Here is a 24,577-nt window from a genome sequence, read left to right on the forward strand (position 1 = left end):
GTAATCAGTGGTGTTGCTGAGGCGGTTCCACTTTAGTCCTGTCAGGTGACCGAAGCGCATTCTTCTGAAGTCCTTCGATTTATTTTGTTGTTGTAAGATCAACCAAATATATTTATATCACATCGAGCTGTGATCAGATCAGAGGCTCCGACGGGCTGAGCCGTGGGATCTTCTAAATGATCATCTCTTTCTTGACGCAGACTCCGTGTGCGTCATTCCCTTCGGCGGGAACGCAAAATGAAACATAATTTGTATTTTGGGCACCTGGTGAACAAACAGAGCTGACCAGAGGACACCTCCCATCACCAAGATCTCCTGTACAATGATCTCCTGTATATCAGATCATTTGGGGCGTGCATTTCGATTCGTTGAGATCTGCACAAAGACCAACAAAAAGAAACGGCCGAGGAAACATCAGCTCCTCCGAGCCATCTCATTAAGATCTCGTTTGTTTGTCACAAACTTAAATTCTCTCTCTCTCTCTCTCTCTCTCTCGCTCTCTCTTTCTCTCTGCGCGTCTCTCTCTCCCCCTTTCATGCTGTTGCTAGGGAAGCAGGGCGTATGCGCTCCCTGGCCGCGGCTGAAGGGCAAAGGAAAAACGCCGGAATTAGGCGAAAATACACAGTTTTAATCGAGCCAGTGTCCTACGTTTGAGTCTTGACCCCCTCCTGCGCCAATTTCAAGAGAGAAACGCGGGAATTAGTGAGCGTAAAATGCCATATATTGGCGCTTTTTCTCTATTGCCTTATATGGCAGGGCAGAGATATATCGTGCCTGTATTTAATAGGCTGGCCGCTGCCGCTCTGCTTGGAGGTTTAACCCTTGTGCTGCTGAATTATTTTTGGAGCACACGAAGCATCGGGGGGGGGGGGGTTTCTTCTTTTTTATTAGCTTGTTCGAATCTCTTTGGTCACGATCCATGAAACAAATTCAAACCGGTGACGCGCGTTTGAAGGATAATGGTGCAGGGCGTATCTCTAAAATTACGCATAAGAACAGGCGGTTCGGTGCACGAACGCGCGGTTTCTCTCATGTTTCCAATTAAGTCCCCATAAATCCGATGACTTAATGTTGCTGACATTTACAACACTCAGTACATACTCACCGGCGATGTGGTTTATGCATGTGGATTTAAATTGTCAAGGTGCAGATGGACAACCAACCGATAATCGGCAGTGGGACTGATGTTTGGATAGAAACAAGCTGAGCTTTCTGCCGCCAATAGAAAGTTGCCACAGGTAGGCGGATGGCTGCACAGCAACCCTCTACTGTGTGTCAAATTGATGTCAGTCGAGCCCAGAGGACATGGCACTGGTTCGACGATGAGTTTGCGTGACCTATATTCGCAGGGCGCTGTCAGCAAATCGAAGTGCAAGCCGCCGTTTGCACAACTGTGCTGCTTCAATGGGGGGTTGCAAATTAAAAAAAGGGGAACTTGTCCTTCATCGGTGACTCGGTTTGGAGAGAAAAACACGTTGTGATGACTCACTGCTGTCACCTCCAAGGCTTTGCATGCAATAAAATGCCTTTATGTGGATTTTAATTCACACCATTGGTTAACATCTGCACATCCGACGCACTTGAATAACACTCAACCACCCAAAGCACTTTTCCCAATCGTGAATAGTGTATCAGCTGTTGGAGCATGACTTACTATCCAAACAATCAATACAACTGCACGAGTAGCTTTGATGCATCAGTGCCGTAACGGAGAGGTGGGGATTGATTTGAATGTCCAAATATCCCTCCCGCAGTCCAGCACGCACGGGATAAAACCCCAACCTCTGAGCAAGGTCTCTTCCTCCCCCTCCCCTCCTGACGTCATGCATCGGGCTCAAGCTATTGCACGAAAAGAGCTGCTCGCAGCCGCACTGTGAATATTTTGTACGCTCGTAGCCAGTGACTGTGGAGTGTGCAAAGGAGAGAGAGCGAGAGGGAGGGGGAGAGCGAGAGGGAGAGAGAGAGAGAGACAGAGCGGGAGCGAGAGAGAGAAGGAGAGGTGGAGGGAATACAGTTGAATTTGGAAACAACTGGAAAACTACCAAGCGCGCACAGCACCGCACCGATCCGACGGCGCATCGACGGTGCGCGGCCAACACATTTCACCGACTTTCCTCCCCCCCGTCCCCCCCGCCGCCCGCGATCGGATTCAGGCGAGAATGGAACTCCCCGCCGCCGGAGAGCACGTCTTTGCGGTGGAGGGCATCGAAAAGAAGCGCATCCGCAAGGTAAGAGAGGGAAGCGCGTTTGCAGACGTTGAAATGTTGCGCGAAACGACTGGAGCCTCACCAGATTCTTCCTCCCCCCCCATCACAGGGAAAGATCGAGTACCTGGTCAAGTGGCGAGGCTGGTCTCCCAAGTAAGTCTTACTGCAATCATCATCACGTGCAATGCCTCCGCTGTAATAAAGACGAATGGGTCATTTTTGCATCCAAATCAAGTGTTGTCGCTTAAAAATGCCATTCAACAAGGGCGTGCGCGAACAGAGTGTGTGTGTGTGCGTGCGCGCGGCGCGGTCGGTATGTGTATCCACGGATGCCTTCACTAATTTATGCGAGGGAGGGGGGGTAGGCACAGCCATGTAATCCCGTTTTAATTATTTCTGCTCTGCCAGCGAATTTACGAGACAGTGGTGCTAAGATGGCCGACTGTACGTCGGTGCCGGAGGACCGTTTGGCGAGCAGATACAGACGAATACAATCCGTCTTTGACGCGTTTGCTTCTGCGCGGTCGCACGTCCGCGTGGTTGGCGCCGGCCGTTGCAGGAATGCGACTAATCTCCGTTGCGGTCTTTAATTAAAATCCGCACCTTTTATTTTTATTTTTATTTTTTTGATGTCTCACCTGTCGACTGACTGAAACCGACGAGCTGAACAGTCGTCGCGAAGACGTGGGAACCGTGCGCGCGGCGGACTGACCGTGAGGGCCCGCGTGTCAGCTCGGTGGGGGGGGGGGGGGGCGGGAGAGGGGGGGGGGGGTTGTTTCTACGTGACAGCTCGCTGACAGTTGCTCTCTCTCCTCCCGACAGATACAACACATGGGAACCGGAGGAAAACATCCTCGACCCGCGCCTCCTCGTCGCCTTTCAACACAGGTGAGAGATGTGGACTTAGGACGGGCCAGTTCAGTCACGGCCATATATGGGCATGGGAGGAGGGGCGCTCCAGTAACTCTAGTACTGACCCCCACTCCCACCCACCAACCCCAACCCCTCCCTCCCCATTCCTCCCCAGGTCTCCCAGGGGAAAGGTTGGGGATGTGGTGGTAAAAAACAGTCCTGAATCATACTGGTAGGGAAGTCACGTGTGCATGGATGTAGACGTAAATTGTAGCGTATTATCAATTCGTTACGTGATTTTGCATCAGGAAGCGGAGGACCCAACGTGCCAAGTAGCTCCTTTGTTTTTGCTAGTAGGGGCACAATGGACCAATGGAAAAGCGACGCTCCGCATGTGGATTACACTACAGATATTTGGCTATAATTGCATTTTCACTTGTTTGCGAGTGTGGGGTTTAAGCAGGGCAGGTGCTGAATCAGCAGCTGCACCACAGAGCCCCACTGCTTTCATTCAGGGCGCAAGACACAAGTGCAGCGGTTTGTTGTGGTTGTCATGTGAGGGGGGGGCCGAGCTGCTGCCTGGTGGGATTCTCATCACTGCTCCTGGCGGACTCCATGGCGCTTTCCACCCCAATCCAAACCGTCTGCTAGCATTGAGGCATCGCCTGCAAAACGCTTTCAATCGTGGGTCAAGAGTAGGCTTAATGGAGGCCCGCAGGTAAGCGGAAACATGTCAACGTCAATCTCAGAGGTTGAGATGTCAAGGAATACAAATGCTGCTGTCATTTTAGCCCTGTGGCACGTGCACAACAGCGTCTTGTCTGGGTTGCTGGACTCACGAGGCCACCGGGTAAAGACACGATGGCTCACGAAAAGGAATTCGCGTTTCTGACACGGCTAATTGACACGCAGTGCTCCCCGGCGTTTCCAGTGTGCGGCCCTCCCATTCCCTGGCTGGCTGGCTGCGTGTGCATGTGTCTGGCTCTTCGCTGATGGTCATGGAGTGCTGCCTCTGCGCCGTGTGTGCGGATTCCTCTCCGCTCCCAGAGGATGGGGGAGGGGATCCGACAAGGGAGGCTGTAATTGCCAAATCTTCTGTGAATAGGGGTCACCCCGTTGGACGCTTTTTTGAAATCGCACACATTAAAGCATTAAAATGTAGACTGTTTATTGTGGCAATTTTCTGGCAGCTCTGATAGTTTGAACATCTGCAGCAGAGAGGCCTACAATAGGCTGGATTTACACATGCCTGGTGAAGCCTGTGAGCAGCCGGCCTTCACCCGCCGCTGGTTATTTATGAGCCAATGATGAGTCAAGGTTTATATGGGGAGTGATATTTCACAGATAAAGCCGAATGCTCCGTCTAGTCAGTACAACAATAACACGATTCCCGCTCTCCTCCCTCTACAAAAACAGTTCCAAGAATTGTTTGTTATTTGTCAGATATCCATTCCATTCGCATTGTGAGCGCGAGTGAGTGTATAGGCATAGTGTTGCTCAAGGGTGGCGGTTTGCGTTTTACCCCAGAAGTTCTGTTGTATTTATGCTATTTCATCCCTCATAACCCTAATTAGAGCTTGAATGTAGAAGGACGGCTGTGCTGCGGGAGGGAGGATTTTTGAAAGACAAGGAGAGATTTTCCCTGCTGCAAGCCTTAATTGAATCTCTCCTGGATAATGAGAATGTGGAATGGGCCTATTACCATGGAGAGCTATGCAAATAAGGACCATAATGCTTTGCAGCAGGTCACACGTGGGCATTCATTAGTCTTCCCAATCTAAATTCCATTTTTGACCTTGAATAGGTAGAAGAAGATTAACAAATACTCAAAATGTCCACCCTCTCATTTTCTTTGTCATATAATTCATTTCTTAATCCAGCAAGGTAAACACTGTCAGTTTTAATAAAATGTTCCATATAGAAGACAATAAAATGTAATTACCTTTTTTGTTTTTGCAGAGAGAGGCAGGAACAGATGTTGGGATATCGCAAACGGGGGCCGAAACCAAAACATCTTTTACTCCAGGTAATTATCTTCATCATTCATGAGAAATGATATAAAAGCATCCTGCTTTTCTACGCCTTCTTATTAAAAAATGTTCTGTAAAAGGCCCAAAGGGGGGTTTGGGCTTGTCAGGTGTTTTAAGAGCTGCAGACATTGTGGTCACGGTTATTAACATTAGGATTTCTTTGAGTGATGGAATAAAGGGCAAAGAAAGGGTGGGTTCCTACAGCTGGATTTGTCTGCTCACTCATCATGAAACAGGGTTTTTTGCCTGAGGTTACGCAAGCAGCGCATGAGTGCATTCATTTTTTCTGCATGTTCATTCTTTTTTTTAAAGTCTAAATAGCTTCAAATGCAGAAAAAGAAAACCAGCTTTACAGCACCTATTTTTTTTTGCACCAAGTTAATCTGTATCTGGAGAATGCTTACTTTCATTTCCCTGTTTACAAAAGCTAAAAATAGGGGGCTGAAAGTAGCACTTGCCCCGTGCTTTGACTATTCTACCTCTGTCCTTTGCGATGTGATTATATGTTTTTGAGACACTCGTAGCCGATTGCTATGCAGCGTCACTCCTCTCAGAGGGATACCTCTTTGCCAGAGTCACACGTGGCCAGCGATCAGGGAAAAAAGCGTGACATGTCTGGTGGCACTTCTCTGACCCGAGGTCAAAGCCGGAGCGTCTTGGGCGTTCCGCTGCAGTTTTCCTTTGACAGCCCGAAGGGTCAGTCTGTACAGGAGGAGGGGGAGGGTACAAGATGGTGGGAGGGAGGTTGTAGGCTGAGCACTGATTGGCTTGTTTATTTCCATTTCGGAAAGGCTTCTGCATCTTGTAAACTTTCTCGTTTTCAGCCTGTAGGTTTGCTTATTTTTAACTGCTGTTTGAACTCTGATCTTAAAATGGGGAATTTGGGGAAAACAGGCACATGGGGTAGAAATAGCCCGTATGATGTCATGGGGATTATTCAAGCTTGGACTTGAAGACCACAAGTATATTACCTAAAACTGTGTATTTCAAAATAGTGCTTGAAAGATATTCCTTTGCCAGGAAAGGTAAAACACCAATAGGAAAGTGTTGCTTTGTGGGAAATGTGGTATCTGGTCTTCATAGAGCTTCATACGTCATAATAATCAGTTTTTCATCATGCTTTTCGTCATCTGTATCCCACCACCAAGTGCAATACTTAGGTGGCCTATTTCCCTTTAGTTATTACTCATAACTTACTCCAATCTCAATATTAGAACCCTCTTTTTGGCTCACTTTATTTATTAGTTTGATGAAAACAGAGAGATGTTAAACTTGGTGTCTTGTCTCTTTCTTCAAGGTACCCTCATTTGCCAGACGATCCTGTATCCCTGCAGGTTTTGAAGACTCATCTCCGGATACGGAGGCAGTCCTCGTGTCCGATCCCACCTCGGTCCAGCGCCCCCAAGCTCAGCAGTACCAGCTTAACAGCAAAAAGCACCATCAGTACCAGCCCAACTTCCAGGAGGTCCCCGCGGACCAGCCGACCAACGGCAAGAAGAAGTTCATCTACCAGCTCAACAGCAAAAAGCACCACCACTATGAGCCTGACCCGAGCATGTACGACGCACAGGCTTCCAGGCTCAAAGAGGTGGTCAAAGTCCAGGAGCCGGCCAGTAAACCGGCAAATCCTGGCTGGAACTTACCGCTGGCCCTGCAGCAGAAATGGGTTCGAGACAAAGACACAGGCTGCTTGAGCAAAGTCAAGGAGTTGGCCGTGGAGGTTAGAAAACCAGCTGTTAAAGACGCTGAGAGCGAACATGCCCTCAAAGCCAATCCTAAAGACGCAACCCTGCCTAGCTCTGTCAGCAGCAAAATGAAGATAATCAAGAACAAGAACAAGAATGGACGTATTGTTATTGTCATGAGCAAATATATGGACAGCAACAAGGCTCACGGAGCTAAGGGTAAACACAGCGAATCGTCAAGCGACGTGAAACCGCAAAACACCAAACCGTCGGAGAACAATCCAGCACACACAACCAAAACAGCGGAGCACCCGGAGAACGGTATTCCAAAACAGCTCTGTAGTGGCAGCTCCCTCCCCGCCGCAGAGCACCCTATAAAGTGTTCCCCAAAGGACAGGCATTTCTCCAAACCCTCACCGAGCACAGCAGAGGAATACAACACCGAGGTGGCTCGTGGTCAGGCCGATTTACCGGACGATCTGCCCCTTCAGCTGACCGCTAGCTCTCCACTGACGTCATGGTCTGTCGACACCAACATCCCCACCCCAACATTAGTGGAGATAAGGATCCCTTCTTTTCCCAACGACCGCAAGCGAAAGCTATCAGGTCCCGCTGAGGACAGGAGCGTCTCCAAAACCTACCTGACTTCCAGGAGCTTCAGCGTGCCCAGCACCGTGGTCACGCCGCCGCAGGACAAACCTATGGACCTCCATTGCAGTGGCACGCGCCACAGCAGCACATATACGTACGAGGCTGGGGACGGTGGCAGCCAAGAGGAGCCAATGGATCTCAGCTGCCCAAAGAATAAGAATCAGGTGGACATGGAAATACTGGCGGAGCCCGAGCCTGCCGTCACTGAGCCAACCCAAGTGGTAGAAGACACACACAAATCCACAGAGGAATCTAAAGAAGCAAACATCTCCCCCTTTATGGGAAATATAATAATCACTGACATCACAACAAACAGTCTCACGGTCACATTCAAGGAATTTGTTTCTTTCTAAGAACCCATTCGTGAACTACTACCAGTGACTGATAAATCCTGTTGCATATGTATATATGTAAAAACATCAGAATTTTGTAAATGTTGAAATTTATAATTTATCATTCAAATTTAATATGTTTCTTAGAATGTTTTATACTGTAACTCCTCTGTGACGTCGTAGCCAAGAAAGTGCCCTCGAGGATTTGAGCGAATGCATTCAGGTGGATGTGTTCCACTTTAAAAATACTGTTTATTTGTCGTATGGAGCATAATGGGATACTTTTGCTGTTGTTTTGATATCTGCACCAAACTTATAACCTGGGATGTATGAAGGCGTATACATATTTCTTATGAATAATATCACTTATTTTGGTCCTGATAGAAGGTAGAGAGGATGTTTTTGAGTATATGGGGATCAAAGATCAATTTAAAAGCACTTAATTACATATTCATATGTTGACTTGTTTCATTACGAGGAAACAAAACGTTGTTCTCTTGAAGTCTTATTTCACTTTTTACTACAGGCAGGTCTCCTCTTGGCATGTTTTGTTTGTGGCTTGTTTGAGAAAACAGGATAAGCTATGACATGCAAATTTACAAAGCAGGTGTGTCTGGTTACAGTGGAAACATGCACGCACGGTATGTGTCAACAAATGTAAAAAAAAAAAAATTGTCCCGGTCCTTTCTTCTTTTGTCGGGTTTTCATCTTGCCATTGGCATGCAACGAAACTGTGAATGTGCCGTTGCAACCCGATCCATTACTATGACACACAAACATCTACGGACTCACATTTGACATCTCAATGACCTGTTGCCATTAAGAAAATGTCATTTATCAAACGTGTGACTTTCCGTTAAGACAATGTACTGATTCACACCATAATCGGATCATGATTTATTAACTTATTTTTGACCTCACATGTGGCTGGAGTTACTAAAATACATTTGCTAGTCTCATTAGGACTCTCCTAATGTCACAGACAGTAGCTATATTCATCTCATTTTGCTTTTGGAGTTCATTGTGCTATCTGAAAAAATGAAACACGTTATTGCTATTTGCATTACTACCTGTGGGAGTAACGAGTACGTTACACAGATTAAATGTGAGTTGTGAGGCTGCCTTTGTGTACTGTTACGAGCGAGCCAATGAGTGCAAGCTGTTTTGATTATGCTGCTTAAAATTCAAATGTCGAAGCTGTTGGATGTAACCTACATTTGAGTCTAAATTGCCTTCCACGCACGTTTGATGCAAACCAGTATGAATGCTGAAATGCTATAATAATAATAATAAAAAATATAGCATCATGACGTTTAATTTGTTGTAATAAAGCTGCTCTCTGCATCAGAAGCTAATTCTTTTCATTGAACAGTTGAAAAGATATTTTGAGTCTGTTAGCTCCATTTTGTTTCTTCTTTTGTGCTTTATGACCATTCTCGCACTTGGTTCGAAATCAAAATGATTGATATAGAGTATGTTCTACCAGGAGTTTGTGGACTTACTGCTGTTGGCACAGCTTATTGGATGGTATGTTTCACAATAAAGAGCGAGAAATAACCACATGTGTTTATGCATTCATGTTTGATGGGCTTTTTGATCCTTTTTTTTGTGTGTTCAGTGAAAGATTTATGAATCGCTGTTCCTGCCCTGCGTTCCTGCTGATACAGAGAAGGAATGGAACAATAAACACCAGAAACACTAACTTGGTTGTGAGCCGTGAATCGCAAAACAGATCGTGTTGCATAATCACAAACGATCCTGCACAAAGGGCCCTCTGTATAACTGCACCGGCTACTTGTGCTATTAAAACTTTACCGTGCATTATTTTTGTACTTTATCTCGACCCTGAGCAGGAATGTAAACAACATGTTATGTTACTCTTAGATTCTATCAAGAAGCGGCATCGCGAACGGTATTTGTCCGTCGTACTTCTAATAAGCGCATGGGTCGTCCACAAGAATGTGCCTGTTAGGAGTATCAGATATATGATATAAGAATAACATGGTCCTGGCATTTCCGGATCATTGTTGTCTTGTAAAACGCTGTGTCACTATGGCAGCAAGTCTGCCACATGGCATGGCAGTTTTATTCGTAGAGCGCATTTCAACAACAAGGCAGTTCAAAGTGCTTCATATAAAACCATTAAAACCATCCAAACGTAAAGCAAGGAGATTTAAGAGCATTGATGCATTGAAACATAGAAGAAAAACAGTCATTAGAAGGATAAAAAAAAGATTTGAAATAGAATAAAATGTCATTTAAGAATGTCTTTAAGGATTCCGACTTGCAGAAACGGTCAATTAAAGGCAGCAGCAAACAGCAAATGGGGTAAGATCAGACCTCAAAAGACAAGCTTAAGAAACTTGCTGACCTTCCATGACATTTGCCTCTCTCAGTCTTGTCTTATCAGTATTGTCTACATTTACTGTAACTGCATTATGTCGGTAATTGTCTCTACACTTTGCCTTTTGTGTCCCTGTTATCTTTGTTTCTTTCGCAGCGAGGGTCAAAGGACAGATGGTGCCGTGCAGATTGATTGTAGACCCCTATGAGGTCAATTTGTCATGTGGGCCTGTGTGCCAGAATCATGGCAGTGAACAAAAGAGAATAACTTAGAACTGACTTGACTTGAAAAGGATCAATAAAGGCCCTCTAATCTGGGAAGCTGTCGTCAGTATACTGGAATCTCAAGCCTGTAAAGAGTTAAACTGTTTACAGGCTTTTAGGTGATAAAAGGCCTGTGTGTGTGTGTGCGTGTGTGTGTGTGTGTGTGTGTGTGTGTGTGTGTGTGTGTGTTTCCTGTCTTCTTTAGTTTAGTCATGGGAGTTGCCTTTTTATGACTGTGACACAAACAGCTCCATGAACAAGAGGAGAAAGATGACACATATCCACTCCCCACTAATCAAAAGGCGTAGCTATTTTTTCCACCATGACTCTTTCTCTCTGCACTTTCCTGTCATCCTATTTTGTTGTAGGTTGGTAGACATTTAATACATTGGTATTCTGGCTTACAAGTACGTCAAAAACACCAAGTAACTCTAACAGATGTGTTATTTTGAATCAGACCTCACAGACAATCTGGGTCAAAAGGGCTACAGTTTCCCAAGGATTACCTCAACTTCAAATTTGAATCGAGTTCTGACCGAAAAACCAAAGTTCACCATCGGGACAGTAGTTAATTAACTTGAAGCTCGAACACTGCAGTCTCGTTTAAATCACAATAAATAGGTCCATGTAGAAATAAATAACGCGTGCCCGTTGCCCGTTGCGTACTGAAGTCTGAAAAAGCATAATGGTGACGGACAATCCATTACTCCATGCAGGCCCACTGGGGACTACGGTGACCAAAGACACGCATAACGCATTTCTCAGTTTCGGAACTCATAGCCCACCGGTGAATTATAGCGGGATTTCCAAACCCACGAACACACAGCTGTCCTCTCTCTCTCTCTCTCTCCGCAGGCTATACCTCTATAGGCATTCGTGGATTTGAACCATGCAGTCAGCCATACGTCTGCAGGGAACTGAAAGCACACGGGTAATATTTATAGAGCAGGTGTGATGTTTCACATTCCCCCTTTATCATCGGACCCAACAGAAGCCCGCAGCGTCGGCTTCAGCCCGCGCGCGGTGTTTGCCCCGCGGGGTCACATCGGCGGGATCGTTCTGATCGTTTAAATCCCGCCGTGTGACCCGGAGGAGGCCCGCTGCTCGGTAAATGTAATGGACCTTCCTCTATTTTCAGTCCAAATGCATTAAACAATACAGGGGAAATGGCTCAGATCTTTAATTTACGTATATATATTTTTAAATCCAGAAAAGGCGGACGCACCATCAAATAGATGTGACCTAAAATAGTCATAGTGGAGGAAATGACATATGAGAGCTGGTGTGTGTGTGTGTGTGTGTGTGTGTGTGTGTGTGGGGGGGGGGTCGATCAGGCAGCAGTACTTCCTAATTCAACGTAATGCGCTGCAAATGGCTTCGCGGTATCTCGCTTGTGGGTTTTTTGGGGGTTGTTGTTTTTTTGTTGTTGTTTTAAATGTGTGTTCCACCAACATGTCGCCCGGCCGAGTGGCCACAGCGAGCCGCGCGCGCGCCACAGTCGCCCCCCAGAAATCGGAGAATGAGCCGCCAAATGTTCCCGCGGAGCCGCGGTTATTCGCGTTGAGGCTCGTCGCCATTGCGGCTCCCGCGGGTCTCACTCCTCCTTCAACTGCCGCGGCCAAATACGCGGAACCGCAGCGGCCCCCGTTTTCCCCGTCCGCCTCGTTCTCCGAACACCGACCCGCGCGGGCTCCGCGGACCCACCGGAGCACCGACAGGAAATGTCGGTCCGCGCAGGCTGCGAATATCAAAATGGTGGTTCATATTTCTACGGCGGCCACAGCGCATCTTTTGTCCGCGCCGCGCGGCCGCCTTTTGTCTGCCGCGCGGCGGGTGCGGGTTTAAACAGACAGCGGACAAGTGTGTGCGGGTATTAGGGTGTAAATGCGTGTTAGTCTATAGACGGCGCGTGTTTAACGGGACCCGGAATGAAGACGGACAGAGCTGCCCGCGCGTGAGGCGAATTCGTTTCCCACACCTGCCGTAAAGGATCCAACGTCTAATTAACCTCGCGATTTATTGCAGTCGATTAAACGACTGCGTGCTGAATTATGCGCAATTTTAGGAAAATATAAAGTTGGTATTTCATCATTAACACATATAGCTAATGAAGAGCGCAGCGCGGGTCAAGAGGGAATAGTGAGCAATTTGTACGCAACACTTTTCAATAATGCAAAGATCTCGCTGTAAATTTGTTTTATAAACCTGTGGATTTTTCATTTCATGCGTCCTCTTTTAACAGAATCCACAGTTGAACGCTACAACGTCTTATAAAAAAAGCACCAAATAATTATTTTTCTGGCCTACAGCACCAACAAAAAGGCTCTAATGGTGGATGCAGATGCTCTCCCAATTGTTTTATTTGTGTAATGAATACATTCATCTGCACGGGTGGTATATTGTTTGTATTGGAAAACTGCAAAAGAGGAAGAAATACAAGGAGGAAATCTGACGATCTAAACGGTGCAGTATTGTGCCCGTGTGTAGAGGATTTTCTTCATTAATTATAATATTTCACAACGTGCAGTTTGACCTTCCGTTCAGCTACGGATGATTTGGGTGATTTGGAGGACCTGGAGGCTTTAGCCAGTAGATTTACTAGAAGATGAAGACATGCTGGAGTGTTTTTTGGCAACATTTAAAATTTAGGCCAAATTCAATTAATTCAGTAATTATCATTTTTAATTTTACTCCAAAATCAATAGCTCATGAATGCAGTAAATACCCCTTGGGCCTAATGAAAAATAAGTTGCCGCTCGGCTCTTACTCTCTCCATTGTTTGTGGTTCATTTGTATGATTAATAATCCGAGTAAATGTTGCGATCACGACCGTATTGGTGGATCAATATATACCAGAAAAGCTTGGTGTTTTGGAAAATGACTCCAACTATTTATAATAATTGTACCTAGCACAGAAAGAAACGCGGTATGTTTAATCAAATAAATATGTTGGGTTTTATTTGTGAGGTAACGCCAGACATAATGAAGGAAAACACATCAATGACAACGCCAATAACAAAATCATCAGACTACCAAATGTATTTTAGTAATCATCATCATTTAAAAAAATGATATGAATACTATCAACAATATTAATAACCAATAACCGAAATCTTAAAGTAAAACAGGCCCACGTGAAGAAATGTATCTTATCAAAGAAGGTTGAATTAAATATTTGTTAAGATATATTTACTACCTGTATAAAAAGTATTCTTCCATTGATTGGCTCTCGGTATTTTGAAGATTTTTTTAAGTTTAAGTTTTTTTATAAGACAGTTCATCTGATTTAATGATGTAATTAAAATGTAGGTAAATCCCACCCAGCGCTTCTGGATGGAGTCCAGTTCAGAAAGTTACTCAATGCTTTCCGAGTCTCAAAACCCATCAAGGACCTGGAATAACGTCTTCAACCCCTGAGAAGGCTGCGAAAAGACTTGATTACTTAACTTGATTTTGAGAGAACTAATTGAGTTGTGTGCGGTCGTTATGAACCAGCTTTTCTTTAATTCGGCTCGTCTTTTAATATCATGTAATCATGGTGGGAAATACTGGTGTGCCTTTGATTTGTGAAATATTATATATCCATATATACGCACACATATATGTACTGTATATTCTATAATTAAAAACCAATTGTCTTTTTTCAAAGGGGGTTTCTCCCCTAGATCATGCGTGAATCGTAATCCAATTAAACATGATGATGTTACATTTTGGCACGTGGAATTTTTCTTTAATATTCAGCACTTGAAAATCTGGACCTGTTAATACAACTGATTTGCAGCACATTGTGTTAACGAATTATTTTTAACAATCAGATCAAAATCAAAGCTTCTCTGAGTATTACTCGGGTTTTTTTTTAGCTTAAATGTGACTGATATCATAACATATGCTCCTTTCTGGCACATTATCATGCTCGACTTTCCACTTCTAAAGACATTGATTTCAATCGCACTGTCGGATTAATCCTGCTGTATAATATATAGACTAATAAATACAGTTGTTATGTGTACATGTCTTCGGGATTAGATGTGTTGTGCCTGTTGAACCAGTCCTCCGATATGAACTCTTTTTTTATTATTTTTTGAAGAAGGTGAAATAAACACATTTTCTTCCTTTGGGTTTTTTCTATGCCCCCCCCCCCCCCCCTCCCCCCCTCCGTGGATTGGCTCCTCGCATTTTGCTCTCCCTCGCGGTGCCAGACATTCCAGTACAGCAGCCGGAGCAGCGGGGCTCCTCCCCCTTCGCTCAGGCACCCGGAGCACGTAGCGACAACCGAGCGCAACGTGCTCCGCCGCGATCCGTCCTTCCGACTGCGGTGCCTGGCAACAGACGAAAAAAAAAAAAAAAGACGTGATGACGTCCTCTCCAGATTGCGTGTTATGCGCTGTGAGGAATTAAAACAACCTCGAAGAAGAGGACACGGGGGAAGGCTAAAATAATAAACGAGACGGAAATAAACGAGGTGCGCGGTGAACCATGGAGCTCTCGGCTGTCGGCGAGAGCGTCTTCGCGGCCGAGTCCATCATTAAACGGAGAATCCGACGGGTATTTGCTTCTTTTTTTTTTCACCCGCAGGCTGTCTGCGCGTATTACGCAACCGTTTATTTGCACGGCGCTGGTGGGCAAATCCTAACCTGAAGCTAACGCCGATCTGTGTTTTTTTTGCAGGGGCGCTGGGAATATCTCGTGAAATGGAAGGGCTGGTCTCAGAAGTGAGTATCGAAGCTCGGGCGGGAGCTGTGAGGCACAGCGCTCCATCCCGGCCGCTCGCACAACTGCACCCCCCCCCCCCCCCCCCCCGCAGACGGATGTTTTTTCTTTATCTTTAAATCATATAATGCATTGCAGCGCGCTCCAGCCTTCTCCCCGTGGGGCTCGCGCGCACCGCGTTGAACCGGGTTCGCGAGCGTCAGGCGCTTCAGGCCGCCGGGGGCGTTCGTTTTCTGTCTCCGCTGGCTTTAGCAATGGCTGGGTTCACCATGTGTCAACCGCCCGCTACATGCACGCGCAGTTTAGTCCGACGTGCCTGTCGTCCAAAACGCACGGGCCGACAAACACCTGTCCTCTCCTCCTTGTCGTTGGCACGCAGGTACAGCACGTGGGAGCCCGAGGAAAACATTCTGGACGCGCGACTCTTCGCCGCCTTCGAGGAGAGGTGAGGGTTTGACAGGCCTCCGCCGCTATAACGTCCGTTTGAATCACACCTTAGGGCTGCACATTTAAGTCGTATTTTTTTATAAAGGAAGTAGAAAGTGGCAGCGCAAGTTGAGTCGGTTTACATAATATGTGTCCAACCGTTTTCTAACAAACGGGTACATTGTTTTAAAAATAACTTCACTTCTACTAAAACCCTATAACACTCCAATATTGGCGTGTACTTATCGAATTAATTAGAAATATGTAGCCTACCTTTGTAAATGCCTGAGGTTTAATGCTTCAGTTAAATGCTTTGCATTCGCCAGGGAGCGAGAAAGGGAGCTTTTCGGGCCGAAGAAGAGGGGTCCCAAACCTGAGACATTTCTCTTGAAGGTGAGTGAATCTTTTGATATATCTCGGGGTCCCAAACCTGAGACATTTCTCTTGAAGGTGGGTGAATCTTTTGATATATCTCGGGGTATCATTACGTCTCCTCACCTGACTGGGGCGATACAGACGATGAGTACAAATTCTAACACAGGACGGCTACAATTTTAATTATTATTTTTGAAACTGTTGGACTTCTGCTTTTTACCTTTCATTGGTTTGTATTTATATTTAAGTACTGTGCTTTTGCATTCTTAAACACCCTCAACGTATTATCGAGCGGTTAATGTATCGGCCATCTGCAACTGCTTCTCTTAAAACTTTAAATTTCCTCAGACTCCAAAGTTTTCCTCTCCGGTGTTTCCTCTGTCCTCAGGCCAGGGCCAAAGAAAAAACGTATGATTCCAGACGGGAGGCTCCGAGAAGGATCCAGGTTTCCTATCCCGTCCCGGAGCCCGTCATAACCCCGAGGGCCCGGGAGGGTTTACGCGCGGTTCTCCCTACGATCTTCCCACCGAGCTCGGTCAACAGAGGGGAAAGTGTCCTCATCCAGCCGCCGCAGCCGGACAGACGGCCCAGGTCGACTCCGCCGGCGCCTCTGACACTCCAAGAAGACGTGCGGTTCCCCAAAAAGAGAGGGCGCAAACCCAAGCTGCATTTACATTACGACGAGGATGAGCCGGACGCCGAACGCGGGCGGCCTTCGGAGGAGCAGGGGTCGCACGGTGTGTCCGGCGCGTCCCGACGCTTGCTCCACCGCGGAGAGACGTCGGATCACGGCCTCGTCCAGCTGACCAGGAGGTTTCAGGAGAAGACCACGATAACGCCCAAGCACAGCGGCGCGCGGGGGCACGCGGGTCTGTTTTACGGCTGCGCGTTCAGTCCTCCAGATGTGCACGAGAGAGAGCACAGGACTACTTGTTTGCCCGGGTGGCCTGTTCCTCGGTCCGGCAGCTCCGCAGAACACCAGAGACACCAGGCGAAGGATCTCTGTCTGCCCCGGGAGCAAGCTGCCGTCACCTCCACGCAGTCCGAGTCCACCCGCGACCAGTCCACGCGCCCGGCCTCGACCTGGACCCCCCGTTTCACCAGTCTGGACACAGTGACCGTGACAGATGTCACCATGAACTTCTTGACTGTCACCGTCAGAGAAAGCAGCACCGAGAAAGGCTTTTTCCGGGAGAAGAGATGAGTAGAGCCATGCGCTTTGGATGTGGGTCAGAGGAAGATGATATAAAAAAGATTTGTTTAACAAGCTACCAACTAACACGCCTACTGTATTGCTTTATTTGGTCCTGTGTAACTGTCAAATACAAGTATTTAATACGCTGCTGGGAAAATAAAAAACGAAAGTGACTAGTGTAGTTTTGTGTATCCTTTCGTTAAGATTATCCTCTTTGAGGCTGTTCTTAAATATACTGTTTTAAAAAACAAATCATATAGTTTGTGGAATGATCCCACTCTTAAACCTAACTAAATGGATCCAGCGTTCCCCCAATGAAACAACAATTAATTCTAATACACTGTTTGAGTTTTACCGCATGTTAGTCTGGATTTTAAAAATCCCTTCGAATCACGTTTTAAAAAAGGTTTGTAGGCAGCTTGATAATATCTAATACTTTAAATAAACATCTCACTCTGCAAGAAAATGTATCTCTAACTTTAAGATAGTGGGAGTGTTTAAATAATTGACCCACGGGCCCTGATCTAAAACGCGTGATGACATTTCATCATTTCTCTTTGGATAATTCCTGTCGTGCAAGATTATATTTGTACTAAAACTTTACAACGCATTGGGGGGAACACATTTGAACACATACAAAAACTAGAATGTGCTAAATTATATTTATTATAAAACATGATTTCTTATTTCTATTGTAGTTTTGGATGAGATGCTTTCCGTCACACGAGACATGTCTCTAAAACCTCGTGGGCCCGATCTCACGCGGCCTCATACCGAATTCAAATGTACACAGACACAATTCACAATCACCACGTTCATCATCACCCCCGTGGTGACGGTAAGACTCCGCCGGGCGAGTTAGGCCTTCAAGCCGACAGCGGGTCTGTGAGTGACAGCTTGATGAGGATTTGAATCGGATTACTCATTGACATCAGTGCGCTATTTGACTGCTGTATGCACATAACACAATTCCTATACGGGACATCGTCTCTCCTTCAGGCACGTGACCTTTTTAATGTGTTAAAGATGATATGTATAGATCGTAATGTCATCAATCGATAGCGATGGCTTCTGACAGCATGCAAAAAGGATCACCTTGATCCTTCAGGCCTTTGCACAGAGTGGGAATGCTGCAGGATTCAGTATTCAGTACTTCTTTATAGGCACAAAGCCTCCATTCATTTGACTTTGCTTTGTCTCGCTGAGACACATGACCCGATCTGACCATCCGGTTCTTCTGTGAGAACCGTCCGTCTGGTTTCTGTCTCACCGATCGCCACTAAAATTAGAATTTTATTTCAGCATCTGCATTTGGTTTTGAGGCTTAATGGAACATGGCTGTGAAGCGCAGTTTTCAGAAATGTGTTTTAGACGCCAAATTAAAAAAGAAAACATTCTGTAACGTTGCCAACTTAAAATGCGTCACACACCATTAAACATATTCTGCGTGCATATCAAATGTTTGGTCAACACGGCTCTTTATTCCAAAGTGACACGCTTCGAGATTTTACTTGAGAAAGCGAAGTATTTGTCCTGCAGCGGCGACAACATCTGGAAAGATTCTCCGCATGAGTGTAATTGATTACCCGACAAGAACCTCAGCCCCTTGATCTGATGCAGCCTGGGGGCCTACATGCATGAAGCAGTCCGAGAGAGAGAGAGAGGGAGAGGGAGAGGGAGAGAGGGGCTGTGGCCCTCCGAGCTCCGGACCGGCCTGCGTGGTGGTCACGCTCCGCAGACTTCACCTCCACAAGATGTCGCCACCAGCGCGACCTTGAAACGGTGCCAAATTGTTTTCCGCACAGAGACCCTGCGAGCGCACTCATCCGCGGTGGATCAATCATTGCCGCAAAGCTGGCTACGTTTGCACTCATCTACAATATTAGTGGTTGTTGAGTTACAGACTGCGCCTGCGGAGGGGCGGCGGGAGACCTTTGTCCTCCAGATGTGGAGGGGAAGAGGGAGAGGGGGGGGGGGGGGGGGGCTGTGTGCTGCACTGTCTCGCCACTAGATGAAGCTCCAGCACAGAGACACGGCTTCCTTCTGTCTTTCTCTAGCTGGCCTCTCGAATCCAGTCACAGAAATGAGACGAAGTCATGAGCGATACACGGTCTTTCGCGTGAAGTGTGACTCGTGGTTTTGGATGAACGGATCAGGTGAAATTAACCTTAGTTTGATACATTTCAACCAGGTGTAGTAGTTCAGTTTTGCCACTTCCCCAAATAAATGTATAAAATAAAGATACTAAAGAGCTGCCTTTAACTTGTTTAGAAATTACAAATAATAAACAGCCTCTCAGAAGTATAGGAACTGTTGTGTATTCAAATGGATAAAGACGGCTAAAGGCCTTCAGACTGATGAGAGAGAGAGAGAGAGAGGGGGGGAGAGAGAGGGGGGTGGGGGGGGGCTGTAGTAGCATAGCGCGTGCACTCTCGATGACTCACACACAAACTCTCTGGCCATGCACTACCCGTCCACCTCTGCCTGGATCTGTGTTTGCGTGGGCGAGATGTTGCCTAGTTGGATCCTTCTGATGTGTTTCGTGGGTCTTCAGTTGCGGAGCTGTGCGACTGATCTGTGCAACTGGACTGGAAGGTAAGGACCCTCTGTTCATGCTGCACGGGTTTGTTGCATTCTGATAACAATTTGAAGGGCTGAAGGCAATCGGGTCAAACTTTTACCGTTGCAGATTTTACATTTTTAAAATAATTCACATGTAGTCCTACGACTGCATAATGCTGATTAAATAGTAAGAAACAAATGAGCATGTTTTATTGAATTACCCTCAAATAGAAAAGATAGTTTGTTCCCACACGCGGCTTATAATCTAAATATATATATATTATTAATCATGCATTGATGAGGCCACTAGTCACAATGTAATCCATGCATGCTATACGTGGAAGTCATTTGAATTGAGCTTCGTTGAATCATAAAGTCATTAAGTCCCCGCTTTTTTCCCCCTTCCCGCCAATCCAGCGGTTTTGCAGCTGGGGTGGACTCCAGGATCGTCCTCCAGGTGCAGCTGCGCTGCACAGAGGGCTCGGTGCGTTGGATATACCCGGGCCAGGCCCTCCGAGTGGTCGTGGAGCCCAACCTCTCCACCGCCGGACGCACCACCGTGTGCATCAAACCGTCTCCCTCTCTGCGCGGCGCCAGCGTCTTCATCGAACGCGCCGGGGAGCTCGAGCTGCTGGTGACGGAGCGCGGGCTGCCCGAGCGGCAGGTCTGGTGTTTCCGGGCGGAGGGTCCGCAGAGGCCCGCTATCTACCTCCAGTCCAGCCCGCAGAGCGATGGGTCGTGGAGCAGACGTACGATGGGCTTCAGATATGAGCTGCTGAGCAACAGGAGTGCTGCGCCCAACGGCGCCGGCCACACCTGGCTCCAGGGTAAGTGGAGCCTCTTTCATTTTGCTGCCTGAAGATCAATCCGTAAATATGCACTTATGTATTTGCAACCTAGTGTTTAGTATGAAGTCATTTTTATGGGGCACTTTTGGTTGCCAATTTGCGAAAATGTATTTTTTGCATAACCCCTTTTGAAGAAGGACCGATGAAGATCATGACCAAAATCTCTAACATGTGCTAAGCATTTACAAAAACAATCATTTTTTACAACCTAGCCAAAAATATTGCATTAATGGTTTATAATTGTTGTGTGTGTTGTTGGTCACAACATATTGAGACTAGAGCTTTTATAAAGGGTGGTTTATTATGAAATGGTAACAAAAATGTGAACACAATTGTCAACTGTTGTGACATGTGAGGAACCGACCAGTCTGGATTCCTAGAAGTTGTTGTTATTGGATTACGGTCCCAATCGTGCCGGCGGGTCACGCAGCTGCTGGTCAGTTGCGTGTTTTGTCTGGCTGTCTGGTTTCCATCGGGGGGGACAAAGCAGCAAGGACAGAGCGGACCACACTGGGCCAGAGGGCCTGAATTCAGAGCGCAAATACTTTGCAGATTCCACGAATGCCTTTTCATTGTGTCCCGTTCTGTTTATTAGCATTTATCCATGTGTGAGGCCCGGTCCCCACCGTGATGCCATTCATGCAGCTGGTTTATCTTCTCTGGAATGCCAGCCTGGCAGAGGAGTTTGACTCCTGCCGTCTCCCGAATTGGCAAGGGGTCGATCCATAAGGCGGATACAATGAGAGTCGGGGGGGGTCAAGACTAGGGAGGGTTTGTTATACTGACGTATAAACAAGCCAGATTCCTTCATTGAACCTCTGGTTCCGTGAGATGGGAGATGAATGAAGCTGCATGTCAGAGGAGTGGAAGGGAGGACGCATCAGTCGATGGAGGCTGTAGAGCGTCGGCTCATGTAAAGTCGTGGAGAGGGTGGTTGAAAGTTTGCTCTTTAAATGACAATTTCTTTGCTGTTTTTCTTTATTCGCAGCTTCATGCCAACCTTGCAACAATACACAACTCCTCATGGCCGTCTGCAACAGTGACTTTGGTGGGTACATATAATAATCTGTTGCTGTACTTGAACACAATGTGATAACATTGTTCCACACCTACTGAAAAGGTAATGGTTTCGGGTTAATTAATAGGTTAAGAGTGAAATAAAATACAAAAATGTCCAAATATCAATGAGTTTTGGTCCAAGAAAATACTCCCAATTGGTCAGTGGTGCAAAATATTTATTGACATAAATAAATAATGCTATGACTTTATTATGTAAAGGCCTTCTACACTGTAATCACTTGTTTTTCCGATTTTTCATTTAATTCCACGCGCTGACGTGGTTCTGCCTTTTTGCTTTCAGTGGTCCGAGGTTTCATCCGCAATGTTTCCCACAACTCTCAGCGTGGGACCTCGCTGGTGGAGGTGTCAGCCGAGAGGGTTTACTGGCAGCGCAGTGGAGTGTTTGAGCAGCAAGCCGCTGCCTCTGGCTCTCCGCTCGTGTCTTGGCGTGGACACATCCACACCCTCGTGCAGTGCCGCGTGAGGCCCGGGGACGGAGAGTTTCTCTTCACGGGGTCAGAACACTTCGGGGAAGCTTGGTTGGGGTGTGCCCCGCGGTACAAAGACTTCCTGTCCGTCTACCAGACTGCCTGGGCAGCGCGTCGGAATTCCTGTGACTTCCCTTTGGACTGAGGAAGTGTGGTCTGTTCGAGCTCTAACGGGGGGGATCCGTGTAATATTTGCCACATCCCGGGAAAGGTGGCATGCAGGAATCGCCAGCGTGGACGGATTCATTTAATTGCTGGTAAAAGAAATTCCCATTTAAAGGAGCAGAGCAAGTGCAAACAGCAGGGCCTCCTGCACTGAGGCCCAGGGAGGGCAGGCCTTTGTCTCCCCCCCATCACTGCCCTTATCCCTGCGAGGGTGAGAAGGGGTTGGGTTGCTGCTCTCTCTCTTTGTGCTGCTCCCCACATCAACCGTTGTTCACTTTGCCGGCTCTGTGTGACAATTGCCCCCTGAACTGAGATGGGAAGAAAGAGGGAAGCAATGACGGTTTGTCGTAGTGAAAAGGCTCGTGCGTGTATATGATTGTGAAGTTATTTTTTAGTCTGATTCATCTGTGCTTAAGTTTCAAATGCTCTTTGTTCTGTCTATTTATTTGTGTCGTACCGGGCGCATGATACTTAAATTACAGATTTGTTTTTTGTTTTTTCATCTAATTCACAAATATTGTGTTGTTAATCTAAAATAAAGTCGTTACTATATTATTGAAGACATTTGTATTATTTTTTCAAAGGACGGTTTGCATTGTCCAGGTACTTTTTGTTCAGTTGCCATATTCACGTTACAGTTCAGACATGTAAACGGCTATGCGATCTTTTATTAATTCTGTCTTTCTGTAAAAGCTTGTCTTGGCTTACCATTGACAGTACCTAATAATGAAATAGCTTTATAAGTCTATATTTTAATTATGCAAGAAAAACAAACATTTTCCACTTAATTATCAACCTTCTTATCTTGAGCGTAGGCCGTTTTAATAAACCATATACACAAACATCTCATGTGGATAATATCTAATCAATATATTTTCTTTTAGGTATTCACAGATAACCTGATCAATTGTCTTCCTGATGAAGTGTTGGAATTAAACAGTGCTCAAGAACAATGCATAAAAATCTAAATTTCATGAGGCCCTCTGGTACACAAGAATGCTCGGGCCCCTTAAGGGAACGAGTGAAGGCTTAAATGAACTAAGTCCCTCATTTTCCATCATATGCTGCATCATTTCTTATCGTCTTTTTAAGAGAATGAGAATTTAGAGCTGAAGTTGTTTGGCTCCTTTCCCCTGTAATCAGATACTTGTGACAATAGGACAGCCATAGCATAAAATCAACTACAAAATCTCCTTAGATGGCGAAAAAGCCCCGAGCAGACTGAATTGGAGTTTTCTTTTGAGCTGTTTGGCCCCTCCACGGCCGAGAAGACGAATGGACAGATGTGAGGCCCCAAAGCCCGGCGATCCTCCCCCTCAGCCCCTCCCAGTAGAAGGGAACAATTAATTGACTTTAAAAGAAACTGCTTTCTTTGCCTATTCCACACTTCTCCTTGGCTGAGCAGGGCTCACAAATTGGTGTGTTGAACTTTTTATGAGGACTAAATAGCTGCCAATGAAAGTGTAAATGACTGTGTGGTGAATGGGGACCACACAATGGCCCTGCAGTGACAAGGCCCCCAGCAGACATAATGACCATTGTCACAGCTGCTGTCATCAAGAAACCATCAGGGATCACGAATCCAAGAAGCAAGAGGACGAGGGATACGTCTAAGTTTGTCTTTTCTGCTCTAATTCTCATTTTTTCTTTCTATTACTCCTCCTATTATGCACCTCTTGTCTCTCCTGAATAAAGACATCTCACATGGCATTTTATGGCTTTATTATGACACATAATGATCTATTTTTAAATCAATATTAACAATCACAGATGATATGAAAAACATTCACGCTGTTTACCCAGAAGTATCCACTGTAAATGTGAAAGATGCCGTTACAGATTAAAAAAAGTTCTTTTGAAAAATCTCTTCCAAAATTAAAACTTTTTCCATCCTGCAGGACCCAGCTTGAAGGTTCCTCCTTCATTATTGTCCCAGGGGGGCCACCATGTCAAATTTCCAAGTAAAATATAGCTGGGAATTCCATCCGGCTCTCACGGAGAACGAGCCCAGGAGGGCTCGGGACCGAAGCGGCGCGGTGCACCGGCAGGAGTCCACCCAGACTTTAGAGGGGGCGGGGGGGGGGGGGGGGGGGGGGGTAATTGGTTTATCCCACCGCCTGGCCTGTTTTCCCATGTGGGCCACTGCTGTGGGGAGGCCCAGGGGCATAATATGGGAACAGCATGATACTCTCAAGTGCCGAAGAGGCATTCACTGCCCCGGCTATAGAGACCAGGGGCCGAGTGCCCGGGACACAAAGCTGGAGCGGAGTTCTCTTTCGGCTCAAATGGGTTACCATTTGGTCTCCTTTTAACGTTGATGAGCATTATTGGTTGAAAGTTTGAAGTGATTGAATTTCAGCTGAAGCTTTTTTTGTGGATTTTCTT

General features: G+C 46.3%; 3 protein-coding genes across 4 annotated transcripts; all 3 read left to right on the forward strand.

The window, feature by feature from the left end:
- The first annotated feature begins 1,051 nt into the window (after nt 1-1,051).
- cbx4 (chromobox homolog 4 (Pc class homolog, Drosophila)) lies at nt 1,052-9,314 on the forward strand. The gene is made up of 5 exons (XM_040191099.2): nt 1,052-2,228; nt 2,317-2,360; nt 3,030-3,095; nt 5,019-5,085; nt 6,387-9,314. The coding sequence occupies exons 1-5, from the start codon at nt 2,160-2,162 to the stop codon at nt 7,776-7,778; spliced, it is 1,638 nt and encodes a 545-aa protein (XP_040047033.1). The 5' UTR covers nt 1,052-2,159; the 3' UTR covers nt 7,779-9,314.
- A 5,257-nt stretch (nt 9,315-14,571) lies between these two features.
- cbx8a (chromobox homolog 8a (Pc class homolog, Drosophila)) lies at nt 14,572-17,243 on the forward strand. 2 transcript variants are annotated; one of them, XM_040191838.2, is made up of 5 exons: nt 14,572-14,909; nt 15,033-15,076; nt 15,454-15,519; nt 15,827-15,893; nt 16,264-17,243. In XM_040191838.2, the coding sequence occupies exons 1-5, from the start codon at nt 14,841-14,843 to the stop codon at nt 17,077-17,079; spliced, it is 1,062 nt and encodes a 353-aa protein (XP_040047772.2). In that variant the 5' UTR covers nt 14,572-14,840; the 3' UTR covers nt 17,080-17,243. The 2 variants fall into 2 exon arrangements, with proteins under 2 accessions (XP_040047772.2, XP_040047771.2); XM_040191837.2 differs by having other exon boundaries at nt 14,608-14,909; nt 15,827-15,950.
- Nucleotides 17,244-19,497: 2,254 nt separating this feature from the next.
- LOC120827212 (meteorin-like protein) lies at nt 19,498-22,752 on the forward strand. Its single transcript, XM_040189906.2, has 4 exons — nt 19,498-19,665; nt 20,050-20,459; nt 21,469-21,528; nt 21,841-22,752. The coding sequence occupies exons 1-4, from the start codon at nt 19,532-19,534 to the stop codon at nt 22,170-22,172; spliced, it is 936 nt and encodes a 311-aa protein (XP_040045840.2). The 5' UTR covers nt 19,498-19,531; the 3' UTR covers nt 22,173-22,752.
- Nucleotides 22,753-24,577: the final 1,825 nt, after the last annotated feature.

Source organism: Gasterosteus aculeatus, chromosome 11 (assembly GCF_964276395.1).
Source record: "Gasterosteus aculeatus chromosome 11, fGasAcu3.hap1.1, whole genome shotgun sequence".
NCBI classification, from domain to species: domain Eukaryota; kingdom Metazoa; phylum Chordata; class Actinopteri; order Perciformes; family Gasterosteidae; genus Gasterosteus; species Gasterosteus aculeatus.

What these genes read in the sequence shown, in the direction of transcription:
- LOC120827212 (XM_040189906.2), top strand. Translation starts at nt 19,532, where the DNA reads ATGCACTACCCGTCCACCTCTGCCTGGATCTGTGTTTGCGTGGGCGAG. An exon ending in CTGTGCAACTGGACTGGAAG is followed by an intron (nt 19,666 to 20,049) that starts GTAAGGACCCTC and finishes CCGCCAATCCAG; the next exon opens with CGGTTTTGCAGCTGGGGTGG. An exon ending in CGGCCACACCTGGCTCCAGG is followed by an intron (nt 20,460 to 21,468) that starts GTAAGTGGAGCC and finishes CTTTATTCGCAG; the next exon opens with CTTCATGCCAACCTTGCAAC.
- cbx8a (XM_040191837.2), top strand. Translation starts at nt 14,841, where the DNA reads ATGGAGCTCTCGGCTGTCGGCGAGAGCGTCTTCGCGGCCGAGTCCATC. An exon ending in TGGAAGGGCTGGTCTCAGAA is followed by an intron (nt 15,077 to 15,453) that starts GTGAGTATCGAA and finishes GTTGGCACGCAG; the next exon opens with GTACAGCACGTGGGAGCCCG. An exon ending in CTGAGACATTTCTCTTGAAG is followed by an intron (nt 15,951 to 16,263) that starts GTGGGTGAATCT and finishes CTCTGTCCTCAG; the next exon opens with GCCAGGGCCAAAGAAAAAAC.
- cbx4 (XM_040191099.2), top strand. Translation starts at nt 2,160, where the DNA reads ATGGAACTCCCCGCCGCCGGAGAGCACGTCTTTGCGGTGGAGGGCATC. An exon ending in TGGCGAGGCTGGTCTCCCAA is followed by an intron (nt 2,361 to 3,029) that starts GTAAGTCTTACT and finishes TCCTCCCGACAG; the next exon opens with ATACAACACATGGGAACCGG. An exon ending in CAAAACATCTTTTACTCCAG is followed by an intron (nt 5,086 to 6,386) that starts GTAATTATCTTC and finishes TCTTTCTTCAAG; the next exon opens with GTACCCTCATTTGCCAGACG.